The sequence below is a fragment of the Haplochromis burtoni genome, unplaced genomic scaffold, assembly GCF_018398535.1.
Source record: "Haplochromis burtoni strain Fernald_Lab_line unplaced genomic scaffold, NCSU_Asbu1 Contig_2, whole genome shotgun sequence".
NCBI lineage: Eukaryota > Metazoa > Chordata > Actinopteri > Cichliformes > Cichlidae > Haplochromis > Haplochromis burtoni.
In genome coordinates, this window is record NW_024582363.1 from 2,813,124 (window position 1) to 2,826,449 (window position 13,326).

The 13,326-nt window shown below is 38.2% G+C and overlaps 1 protein-coding gene across 1 annotated transcript; it reads left to right on the top strand.

The window, feature by feature from the left end:
• The first annotated feature begins 983 nt into the window (after positions 1-983).
• LOC102309238 (synaptotagmin-5) lies at positions 984-12,888 on the top strand. Its single transcript, XM_005913026.3, has 5 exons — positions 984-1,211; positions 2,781-3,781; positions 9,124-9,295; positions 11,776-11,942; positions 12,028-12,888. Exons 1-5 carry the CDS (start codon positions 1,190-1,192, stop codon positions 12,175-12,177), a joined length of 1,512 nt encoding a protein of 503 aa, XP_005913088.1. The 5' UTR covers positions 984-1,189; the 3' UTR covers positions 12,178-12,888.
• The last annotated feature ends 438 nt before the right edge of the window (positions 12,889-13,326 follow it).

The following is a 13,326-nucleotide window of genomic DNA, read 5'->3' on the forward strand; positions in this document are numbered from 1 at the left end:
AGTTCTACACAGTGCGTTATATACTCGATTTGTCACCAAAAGCAGCTTCTTAGTAAATGTAAAGTAACTTGTAGCATTGCGTAGCATTGTTGCAGGGCACCTTAAAGATGTGGCTTGGAGGAAATGCAGGTTTGATTAATATTCAATGTGGTTTAATAGGGTGTTTATATACAAATAAATCTGGATTGGTGCAGCTATTTCTACTGTTTTTCACAGCTGACTTGCAAAAAATCTGATGGCCCAACCGATGGCAATAATTAGCCACAATATTAAAACCCACTTACCTAATATTGTGTCCAGATAATGTACTGATTTATTGGGCATGGACCCGTGATCCTCTGGGTGTGTCCTGTGATGTTTGGTACTAGGATCTTTGCAGCAGAATCTCTGGTATTATGTGGGATGCTCTTGTGTATCCCTATGACACTTGATAAGAAATTTGTAGCAGCCATTATCTTAGGTGTTTTGTTCTTGAACAGTTTTGTGTGTGTGTGTGTGTGTGTGTGTGCGTGCGTGGGTGCGTGCGTGTATGTGTGTGTGTGTGTGTGTGTTCTGCAGGTGGAGAGAGCTCCAATCAGAGTGTAATGTCATTGGGGGTGTGCTTGGTTTATAACATAAAAAATTGAAGCCGTTAAGATTTAGCCGTTTAAGTTTTTTTAAGGCTTGCAAAAAAAAAGCATATGGTCAAATACCTGATTTCAGTAAATCACATTCAAGATTTAACTTTAACTAGTTTAGCACATTCTCTTTTTCTTCGACTTCAGCTTACAGTAATTTTCAAACAGTCCCTTACTATTGTCACGGAAGATCGTTACTTAGAGATAGATGTAATCAATAGCACGCCGTATCTGACTTATTGATTGGCATGCATGAATTTTAATATGATATTCTGCCTGAGCATTTGTTTTACTTTTAATTTGGTTACAGTTGCAGGACATCTAGCATAAACCTAGCTGCTGTGCCTCATAAATTTGTAAAGTGAACAGTAACGTCGGTTGGCTGAACTGTAGTAAGGAGGCAGCACCTTTTTATGCCTTCAATGCACGGTCAGTGCAACTGAAATAAAAGCCCAGTTACCCGATGAATCTATTGGCTGGAAGGCTTCAGGTTCCTGCGCACTGGCGATGAACCACTCTCATAAACGGTGCTCACAGTGACTCCACACACACAAACCAAACGGCGTGGGAACATGTCGCAGTACATGCTGGCAGGTAGGAAATGTTCGGTGTCTTTTTTAGATTTTACTAATTTTGTCAATGAACAGTCTGTGTTTGCTTTAATTTGTACCTTAGTCCCGATGGTCTATTCTTCAGACAGGGAAAAATATCAGAGCATAACATCGTTTTTTTATTTTATTTGATTGCTTGTTTGTTTGTTTTTTCCACTTATGGCTGTTAAAAAGATTTCAAACACGAAAAATAACCGAGAGGAAAATAGAAACAGCTTTAAAAATCAGTTTGTTTTTGCATTGATACATGAACTGCAAAAACAGAGTGGGAACATATCCTGGTTACAGTTGTTTTAGATAATTTGGTATGCCGAGAAAACAAACAAATGGATAAATAAATAAATAACAATTAAAAAAACAACCTAGGAAGTACAGTGATCTTAATTCAGTTATTTGCATGCCATTTAAAAATGTTTAGTGTAGGATTAGCTATAATGCATACCATGTCAAAATGCACACACATCCTTCAGGATTAAAAACAAGAAAAAAAGAAATCTGCATTAAATGCTGATTTATCTCTACTCAGGTTTCACCATTACATCATTTGGTTGGCAATAATGTCCACTGGCTGGTCAGGCTGACTCATATTTTAGAGCAATCCCATCAGCCTTTAATTTTCAACATCACTGCTGCATCCACCCACTCTGTACTGTCATGACTGAGGCAGAGTGAGGAGCTCCCTGCTCCTGGACTTTGACAGGGCTGAAATTGATCTGCTTTGATTGTGATCCCATCTTAATGTAATAAGTGAATAATTGTGGTAAGTAATAATTGTGGCGTTAAAGGGTGCAGAGTGCGTTGACTCTCTAAGTCTCCTGTGATAAGCAATTTTATAGATGTGAGGGAGACACTCCTTTTGGGGGTAAGACCGTATACCTGTTCATAGCAAAACTGTGGTGGACCTACTCTTAATACTTTCAAAAACACAAGTAATGGTTTACTGTTGACATTGTTGGTTGTTTACCTCACAATAATCATGCTTACTGCCCTGTCCACGAGTGTGTTTGATGCATGAGTCATCTCAATACATTATCCCATTATCTGACATTAAATCAGCATCAGGGCTCTGTTTTAACAGCTTCAGTCTGTGGTTGTTTTGATATTCTTTCATGTTTTAAAGGTGTTTAAAACACCAAAGTGGACTTTTAGCTCATCATAATAACTTGATGCAAAAGAAAGGTGATGTTACAGTATGCAATAACCTGTTTTATTTTTTAAACATGGATGCTTCTAAGATAAATAAAAACAGAAATAATTTATCTTACAGCAGTGCAGTGCTCCCTTGGATCAAAAATGCAACTACAACAATATAAATTATACCGTTATCATGATGACAATTCCTCCAGAATGCAGCCACAACAAGATGTTTTGCAGTAACTTTGTTTGTAATGAATATGCCTTCAATTTTCTGAGCCTTCAGTCAAACAAAATCATTTGCTTCACATTTCAAATACCTGTATCTATACCTGTGTGCTTTGATTTCCTGTTCCTTTCTAGTTTTTGCATTTTTACGACATAATATTAATGTTTTATATTTATACCTTTTTTCTAGTTCACTTGCAGATCCTGCTGGCTGTGGGTCTAGCTGTATTCTGCTATTGTCTAGTTCTTGGCTGCATCCTTTGCTATCGCAAAAGGAAGAAAGCCTCATTGGAGGACAAAGAAGCAGTTTTTTTGTCTCCTCATCCTGCAGAGTGTGTGACTGTGACACTGACTCCTTCGCCCTGTACGCAAATTGTGAAACAGCAATATGAAGAATTGGATGGGGATGTGTTTGAATTTTCTTTCTCTAAGAGCAGCTCTTCTCCCTCTGAAGATGACCTCACTGCTCTGCCCTTTGACTCCAGCCCTACCAGGTCAGCTGACCTGGTAAAATCTCCTAGATCTTCTTTTCCACTGCGGCGCCTCAGCACTCCTGCAGTTCCCTGTTCACCCAATAAACCTCCAAGACATGGCCGAGCCTCTTTGCCTTCTCTCACCAGGTTGAGTTTTGTGCCTAAATCCCGTCGAGCAATCGGCCGGCGCTGCACTGTGACTGGTGAAAATTTTATTTACAGTGAGAGCAGTTGTCTGACTGCAGGCGCCGTCAGACCTCCTGTGGAGGAGGGAGAGCCTTGTCCATCACAGTATGGCTCTAACTCTCTCTCCCCTCCCAAACCAGCTCCACTCCTTCACTTCTCCGTGGTCTTCTCTTCTGCTTGTGGCACCCTGGTGGTCAACATCCTAGGTCTCTTGGGGGTCAGTCGAAGGCGCAGTGGGGTGTTTGTTAGGGCAAGCCTTCCTCCACTTTGCCCTTCCCCACAGCAGATATCGTCACGACGGCGCAGCCTCAGCCCAGAGCTCCACAACCAGAGCTTTGCACTGCAGGTGAGCTCTGTGGAAGAGCTGCGGACCTGTACCTTGAAACTGGCTGTCTACAGTAGGGACTTCTCTGGTCTAAGAGAGGCTGCGCTGGGGATAGTGGAGTTGCCTTGTGAGAAGTTGGACTGGGAGCCTGACATTGCCACCACCTACACCAGGCAGCTCTGCCCAACTAAGAGCAAGCTGAAAAAGGTATATGGTGAGATGATTTGATCATGAAATTTATCTGGCATAGGTATTACAATTACAATTAAAAAAGGGGCAATGCAAGTTCCAAAACACAACAGATTGTCCATAAAAGCTTCTCTGAGCCTTATGCTTGTAGAAAGTGACTTTAAACACTTGAACTTGAGATTAAAAGAGACCTAAAATAAATGCACAGTACCAGGGAGCATAGAGAAATACCATAGAGAGTATGTGGTAATGCTTTATCTGGTAGCAATACCAAACAAATGAAAATTATTATTTTTTAAATATCTCCTAACAGCATTCAGGACTTTTTTCCTTCAGTGGGGTGGTTTCAGTCATTATGCAAATGTCATTATGCAAATGTACTGTTTATAAGATTGGGGAAACCTGCAGTCAGCTGAGACTGAAGAAGTCACTTGTATGAGTGACGAAATGTTTCTCCCACTAAAAAACTCTACGGCCAGATGAACAGAATCAACTTTTGGAGACATTCAGGACTTTAGAACTTCAATAGAAATAAAGAGCACAAAGTAAAGAGTTACATCTGAAACTGTCTCTTCGCCACCTGTGTTTGCTTAGAAAGTATGAAGCTACAGCCACCAGATCGTTAGTTTAACAGAAATCAAAGGGAAAACAGACAAAATGACTGGACTGCTCACTCAAACTAAGATGCAACAATTTCCTAATGAGTATATGGGTTCTATTGCTCTCCAGTCATATTAAATGCAATTTAATGTAGATTTTGCAAATTATAATCAAGCAGGAAATGGACAGTGCTGCCTGCTAAAGGTGGACATCTGGGTGGGGAGTCCTTGAGTACTTACCCAGATTGGCATTTTGGTAACCACCAAAATCTAGGGCAGTTAACAAACCAATGCCAACTGTTTAGATACATGACTACAACTGTACACATGATCAGTGATGGTATTTTAGAGGGAGTAGTTATAAAATCTCTCTTATTTCTTCCTGCAAGTGATTCTATTTTAGATTTTCTCGGTTCATTTAGCTGCCGTTTTTACAGTTCAAGTGTAAATGCATTTTTAGTGATTAATTTTCTGTAAATCTTGTGAAAATGCTATTATTACAATTTATATGTGTGATGAAAGTCAGATATTGTAGCAGCCCTGGGTGAACGTTTGTTTTCAGTGAAAAAAAGTAACATGATATGACACATCAAAGTCTGCAGAACAGTTGGTTCCTCACATATGCTGCATGTGTAGCTAAATTAAAAGTACCGTGTCTGCCCTAACTCAGTCAAAATTTCAATCAAGTAAATTTACTTTTGTTCTCCTGGTTTCATTGACTTGATAGTATAATTTCAGTCTCCATTTTCATTTGATTTAATAGAAAGGGAAAACTACACTTCAGTCATAAATAACACGTATCATGGTTTTCCCATGAAGGAATGCAGCATCTAATCAGCTCTCCCATTAGCCTGTTTTTCCACTGTTGTTAGTCATGGTGACGCTGTTGTTCGCCACTGCAGAGCAAACAAGTAGAGTGCAGCAAATGGGCAGTGTGCCCACGCTGTGGCCTCTGCGGCTCTGCTGATACTCTGCCAGGAGACATTAATAACAAGCTTTTGAAGGGAGGTGAGCCTAGTGTTTCAGGTCACACTGAGACGTGCTGGATTCTCTTGGGGTGTGCCAACTTGCTTTTTACAGTAAAGTGACAATCAGCTGGGTATACCCACCTCAGTCTCTCACCTTTATACCTGATTCAAACTCTCCACATAAACACACCTTTACCTTCCTCTTTCTTAGTAACAGCAGCTGCCTGGCACAAAGGTGTGTGCATACAAAGCGGGAGTTTACTTAGAAAAAACACAGCTGCTCAGCAATCTGAATAGTTCTTGTGTATTCTTGTTCATGTATATATCAACTGTGCATTGGAAGCTGTAGAAATCTTCTGCATAGATAGTAAAGGGCCAGTTTTCTTTATCAGTGTAATGGGATCAGCTGAAATATTGCTAATCATTCATCTGCATTGCCTTAGTTATTTTGACATTTTATGGGAATGAGGGGCTGATATGTTCAAGCAAAAGTGGAGTGATCAGGATGATCTGCAAACTTTGATTTGTTTCATGTAAATGCACTCTTTGTTTTCACTTTAAATCACAGTCCTGTAGCGTTCCTGGCAAATTTCCACTTTCTCCAGTATAGGAGAGTATAGGAAGGGAAAAATAAATAACATTAGGGAAGCCTTTCTGAAAAACAAACAAAAAACAAATAAACAAACCAGAGAACCGTTTTGCTTGCTTAGCTGGCATTAGTAGCAGAAAGCTGCAGAGTTGGAGTTTCACATAATATTTCCCACCAGGATGCAGAAAGTCTACAAAAATAATCTAAGTATCGTATTATATTGTATCACTGCATCAGTCAGCTGTTACAATTAACTTATTACTTTTCCTTTAATGTAATGCAACTTCTTGTTACATAGCAAATAACCTTTCAGCTACTGGGGGGCAAAAAGCATTCATGTTACAGAAAGAAGGTTAAAAGTACAAACTCTCACAAATTTAAAGTGACCTTTTTTCTTTATAGGTTTAAGGTTAATAGTGTTGAACTGGTGTAAAACATAGATTTTTTTCCTTTCTTATAAGCACTACCTGATGTTCCCAAGTGTGTCACTAAGCTTGGAGGGCCGGTCGAGTGAGCGAGCACTACACCTGTGGGTGAAAGAACACTTTACCTTACTGTATAAAGTGCCTTGAGGCAACTTTTGTGTGATGTCCCGCTCTATGGTATAAATGAACCTGAATTTATCTGATGTAATGGGAAGCTAATATAAGTTGTTGCTTACAGAATATCAATGTGCAGTCAATTGTTCCTACTTATACACAGAAATTAGGTTGGAGGAAAATATTTCAGAGTCTCTTTAGGCATCTGTTTTTTGGAAATTATTGGATGATTCATAGAATCTGTTTGTTATATAACTCGAGATGATTTACAATTAAGAAGAGACTTTCATAGTCTGTTTCCAAAAATAACAGCCAGAAAATTACATAATGCGATGTTTTCATGTAAAATATATTCTGTGGGTGGAAAAGAATTTGCTTTGGGATTTTTTTTAATTACAGAGAAAATTAAATATTTTTATACAATGATATAGTTGCAAAACTTGATTATGGAACTGACTCCCAAACAATCTCATATTTGCATTAACAATGTAAATCACATATTGTAATCCTGAGTTGTGAGACCTCTGTTCTATTTTACACTTCAAGGATTTTCTTTCTCCAAAAAGTCTGATAAAAATATTTGTGTAGGCTTCCTGAAGGGACGGCCTACACAAGCCCAATGGCTTCAAACTAATGATGAACATTTGTTGAACATTTAGTAAGCTGTCTTTAAACAGAGTATAAAATGACCAATGCTTTTTGAAAAGACCAATTGTGTCATGAAACTGTGTTATGATCTTCTGCAGTTTTGTTTTTTTTTAATTTTTGGACTCTGCTATAGTAGCTTTGCATAATTCACAGTTCAAAATAATCCTTCTCTATCTCCGACTGGGACTGATTCCTATAAGGTGACCCTCTTCTTAAAAGCCAACAGCAGTTGGGTGGGACTACTACGTTTACAGCCAGAGCTGTAATGACCATATTAATTATATTCTATTCTAAAGATATCACATAGCGCAAGAGTAGAACTGATCTAAAACATTTAGAACAGGATGAAGCTTTCACTAGGAACTGGGAATTCATTTTTAATTTCAAAGTCTATAAGTGAAATCATTTGAGAGAGCTGCAAGTACTTCTGCAATGTATCCAATGATGACGAGGCAGAAAAGGAGAAAGTGTTCTTTCCAAGTTCTGCACAAACTGATGGAACACTGAATGTAATGAATTCTTGAGACTGTAGACTATGACTAAAATGTTTATCTAACATGTAATCTGATAAATAAGAGGCGAGTATGCAAATAGATTTATAGATAAAATTAAACCAATGAACCTTCCTGCAAATGGGGAATGAGGACCAGTCAACAGTCCAAAAGTCTAAAAGATGGAGAGAATGAGCAGAGGCATTCATATAAATTATATAACCATAATCCAGGAGGGGTTAAAAGGTGGTAGCATCAAGCCTTTTTCCTTGTAGTGAAAGAGAAATAAAATGCATTTCAGAAAAAGAACCCCAACTTCAAAGTCAACTAAATTTTAGTTGACTTTTGTGGTCTTTCATGCCGTTTGGTGTTGCTCAGATGACCGGTGCATTCCTTATTTTTAAAAAATCCATCAGGTTGTTTATTTGATGGCCCTCACTTGCACTTATATTTCTTTGAAACCTTATATTCAAATAACAGCTGCTACTGTAAATGCACTAGAAGCTTAGAATCAACCCCAGATCTTTTTTCTGCTTATTTTGCCAATAATGTGGGGACATGCCTCACTGCACCCTGAAACTGCTTTTCAGTCAATTGTTCAATTTTTTTATGCTCTGAAAACGGGTTACTATGTGTAAAAATGTTTGTAATTCCTAAACAGAAAAAAATAATTGTTAGATCCATTGAGAGGCAAAACTGTGTCATCGTCCAAAAATTTATGGATCTAACTACAGTGTTTGACAGAAAATCAGAAAAAGAAGGATAAACCTACCCACAAGGCAGTGCTACTGAGTGACAGTGTTAGTGACAGTCAGAGGCAGTGAACCAAAACTCACTTGTTGAATGAAATTGACTTCACACTCTGCTACCCAGCATCAGCAAGTCGCTGACGGGCTAACACAGCAGCTTGACAGCAGAATGTGACTCACCAACCAATGAAAGCTAATGAAAGCTGACATGAAGTCAGATTAAAATTTGTATCAGATTTAAAGATGAGCTATTGCTCCTATTCACAGTGCATGGATGTCTTTATTGTTTAAGGATGACTGGTCAAATGGAATCCTCAAGCATGACAGCTGCACACAAAAGACAACCTCTAATATCGATGATTTGATTTAAGTGACTGAAAAAGTGGCGTAGATTTAGCCCTGCTGAGTTCCTCTGGCAGGTGAACCCAAGATGTCGTATGATGTTTTGCAGAAACTCATTCAGATTTAAATTTCTGACCTGTTCCTTTATATTAACAGGCAATGATTCACAGCAAACCCCATTGATTGAGAACTAAAACTTTGATTTTCACAGATCTGAGCCTTACTGCTTTGATCGACTCACTCAGTGATAGCACTATAGAAGCATATTCATGAGTACTTCTGGTTTTACTGCTTGAATCACCTCTTTCCCTTGGTTTTTATCCACAGTTCCCCAAACAGATGAAGCAAACATCTGCTGAGTGAAAGACAACTTTTCCCCTTCTTTCTAAGCCTCACATTTCTATCTCTTCGTCTTTCCGTCCTTTCTACCCTTAGAGTGTGAGTTCTCAGGAAACGCTGGGCCGCAGGAAGAGCTCTGTGTGTGTGCCACGGGCTTTGGGGCAACTGTTCATCCTGCTGCAGTACCAGACACTGGCCCAGCGCATCAAGGTGATGGTTCGAAAGGCTGAGAATCTGGCCAAGCTCACAAGGATCCCAGGAGCTCCAGGTGAAGACTACACTCATACCTTTATCCATTCATCCATTCTGCTGGCTAAAGCCTATCCCAGCTAACCTTGGAGCGAGGGACAGGATATACCCAAGACAGTTTGCCCGAATGTCGCAGGACTAACACAGAGAGACAGTAAAAACCATTCACTCTGACACTCACACCTATGGGCAATTTAGAATGTCCATTTAAAACTAACACCACTAATTGCATGTCTTTGGGCTGTGGGAGGAAGCATCATACCTAAATTACAAAATAGACTATTTTTGCCATTGCCTTCCTTAAAGCCCGATTTTAATCAAAACCATAATTAAAAGACACAGACACTGACTATTGGTGGGAAACTCGTGATAACTCAGCTCACAGTTAATTGATGTCATTGTCAGGTGCCATCAAATAACAGCAGCACTTTATTTGATAAGTTAATGGATTATTATCTCTGGATGTGAAGTACTGGTTTTCTGCCAGATACCTGTGTCATCTTTAATTTCACACTAAAGTGTCCCAAACTGACTAACTAACCCAACTACATTTTGACTTTGATTTTTTACTTTATCAAAGCCTCTGACATTGTGCATTTTATGTTTTTTACTCTGTAGGCAATTGGTATTACCTTTGAGAAATTCCTCCCAAAACGCTGACCCCAAATTAAATCTGTTTAATCCTAAAGATTACCAAAAGCAACAAACGTTTTGTCCTGCTCGTCCTGCTCTGCTTGTTTTTTGTTTTTAAAAAAATCAGTGGTTCAGTGTGAATATCACAATACTGAAGGCTCCTGTAATAATTAGATAGTGTAATATTAATGTTGTTTTAGTAATAAGGTGGCAGAGTGGTGCACTGGAATGCAGTGCAATGTTTCTTCGTTCCTGACTGGGTTTTCTGCCACAGTCCAGGGATATGCTTGTTAGGTTAATTGGTCACTGCTCAAGATTATAATTATAATGACATTACTGCTCATAAATTTGCCTAAGGTGTGGATGTGAGAGTGTGTGGTTGTCTGTTTCTTGTGTTATGTCTGTGATGGACTGATAACCTGTCTAGAGCGTACCCTGCCTTTTGATCTGTGTCAGCTGGTAGAGGAAAGAAGGAAAAAAAGACAACTCTACCCACCCTCAACAAAGCTAGCTCACAAGTGTGTTATGAACATTTTCTCATATGTTAAGTGTGGATTATTAACCCTTTTATACATTTTGCATTTTAAAAAATTGCATATAGTTTTCTCTGCACTGAGCAGTAAAAAGTAAATGTTAGTATTTTTTAATATACAAGTCACACACACTCTACTGCCCTGCTGGTTATGATCTGATTAGTCTTCCGTCCCTATGCCCAGATCAAAGCCCCTTGAGGCAACTGTTGTTGTGATTTGGCATTTATATAAATAAAATTGAATCAAATTTATCAGAGGACCAATTTGGACCCAAGGACCACAACCAGTTTCCTCTGGCTTCACTCTTGCCCAGTGGTGTCGGTGAGACAAGCTGGTGAAGCACTTTGGGCATGGGGACCAGGGATCCCACTTCACTTTCACTGTGCCTTGGGATTTCGATGGACTCTTTGATTCACATGTACTGTAAACTTTTGAAGCCTTAGTCTATGTTTTTACTGCCCACCTCAGTTTCAAAATGATATAACCCAGGACAATCCAAATTTACAAACCAAAAAGATAGTGAACCCTTATAATAATCATAACATTTTTTTTAAACATGTTTTAATATTCCAGAAAAAATACTAATAAAATGTAATGCTTGATCGCTCTGTGGTGTATTGAAGTAAACCATAATCTCCTCCAAGTAAAGGAGAAGGGTTAAATTTCCCATTAGCACATTGTAAGTATACAGATCTATTGTTCTGTTTCCTGTTTGCCCATCTATGGTCAGACAGACCAGATCTCTGATTGGTTTGTTATATAATCAGATTAGGAACAAATCGCCCTGGTGTCATTTCCCCCTGTCTGTGCCATCCGATTTAAAGCCTCGCTGAAGAGCAGAGGAGGAAGTAGGAAATTGTGTCAAAGTAAAAACAACAACCTAAACTGACACTTTGAAGCATAAAGTCAGTTATGTGTTTCTTGTGAGCTTTAACATCAAATCACCCGTGTCAAATATATGAATAATGGGCTTTGCAGATGCACGATTGCACATTGCTTTTAGTTTTAGTAAATCGAATTAGTACGCTTGACTGGATTATTGAGATTATGTATTTATAAGTGATCATGCAGATATGAAACAGTTAGAGAAGAGAGGAGAGCAGAGGGAATTTTAAGGATATAAATAAACTGTTGCAAATCATTTTATGTGAATCTAGCAACACAGCCCTGCAGTGAGGTTGCTTTGGTTTGTTAGCACCAACTGAAAATGTTCCTGTAACTGATGTTTGCTGCTCCTTTTTATTTGTTGACCTTTCTAGAAAGGAAATGTAATTTAATAAACTGATTCAATCTGATTATAATCATAACTAAGGATGTAATTTTATTCCAACAGACCACTATGTTGTCATTAACTTGCGTCAGGATGGGAAGGTAATTGGTACTAAGGAGACTAAAGGGGCCAGTGGTCCAAACCCCATCTGGAACGCACCATTCCTGTTTGACCTGCCCCCCGGTGACATAAATCAGCTACCACTGGTGCTTGAATTCATCGTCATGCAGGTAGGAAGTTCTACAAAAGTCACCAACCAGTATCGTATTATTCTGAGATCTCTGTCGCATCTTCATTTTCTTGATTTATCTACAGGGGCGCCTCTACACTAAGAGCAGCATTCTGGGTCGGGTGCTGATTGGCACTGATGCTTCAGAGGAGGGACAGAAACACTGGAGGGAAATTTGCAGTCGGGGGCAAATAGAAACTACTCGCTGGCATACCATCCGGTCAGATGCGCTGTAAGAGTGAGAGTGTGAATGACTGACACAGCGTGGGACGCCCTTTGCTGACTAGTGAGGATGATTTCAATAGCTATGATCACAATTTCTGCCAATTATCAAAAAACAATTATTAAATAATAACTCTTCATGATTTTCTATGTACATTGACAGACTTGTACAAGTAAAAAAAAAAAAAGAACACCTCATCTGCATCCAAATCATTACATATATTTTAAGGACAGCTGTGAAGCTGTTTTCTCTGTATCAATAATATTTTTAAACCATGCATTTACTTTTGTGATTCTTTCCATTGTGACTTCTTAACCTTTATTCCGTTTTTTGTTTTGAGCAAAAAAAACAGGGAAACATATTTAGTTTTCTTTATAGCCACTAGAATTACAAATGAGGTGACATTTTGATTTTAATTCAGCTATACATTGTATTTTCATATTATGTATTATGTATATGCATATTTAACATTAATGAAGAGCAAATTATTATAAAACCTGCACATTTTTCAGACCCCTGTTTTCCATTCTGTCTTACTGTAGCAGCATGACTTACTGTTATTGTGCAGCATCCGTCCATAGCAGCTGTTTTGATGTTTTTGTTACTAACCATTATCTAAAATAGATAAGATTATCTACAGTACTTATGATTAGATAAGTAAAAAATTAGGGAGCAAATAACAAAACTAAGGAAACCACTTCTGTTTTTGATAAGAATTTCATATTAAAAGATACTAGAATATATATATATATATATATATATATATATGTAAAGATGTATAGTTATTAACATCATTTGGGAGCATTCTCATATATAAAAATGATTCTTTAATTATAAAATTTTATTAAGGAATTGTGTGTTTGTATGTGTAGTATACTATCCATGGGAATACCTACGGTGACTTGTCTTATGTCTGAGCTGTGTACTGTATGTTTTCAGAGGATAAAAAAAAACAAAAAACAATAAAAGATTTTTTTCCAAAGTATAATAGATTCTTATTGATCAATAAAACTGTTTCTTGATGGTATGATCATACAGAAACATATTACAAACGCACTGGTCTAAATAATACAATTAACAGTGACTAACTTTCATTCAGCTGTGACAATGTCAGGTGTTTCGTTGTGCATGCTAGCTCATTACCAATGTCCGTGAGGATTTT

Excerpts from the sequence above, each read along its gene's own strand:
- LOC102309238 (XM_005913026.3), top strand. The coding sequence starts at position 1,190 with ATGTCGCAGTACATGCTGGCAG. Across the intron at positions 1,212-2,780 it reads GTCGCAGTACATGCTGGCAG|TTCACTTGCAGATCCTGCTG; the intron begins GTAGGAAATGTT and ends CCTTTTTTCTAG. Across the intron at positions 9,296-11,775 it reads AAGGATCCCAGGAGCTCCAG|ACCACTATGTTGTCATTAAC; the intron begins GTGAAGACTACA and ends TTATTCCAACAG.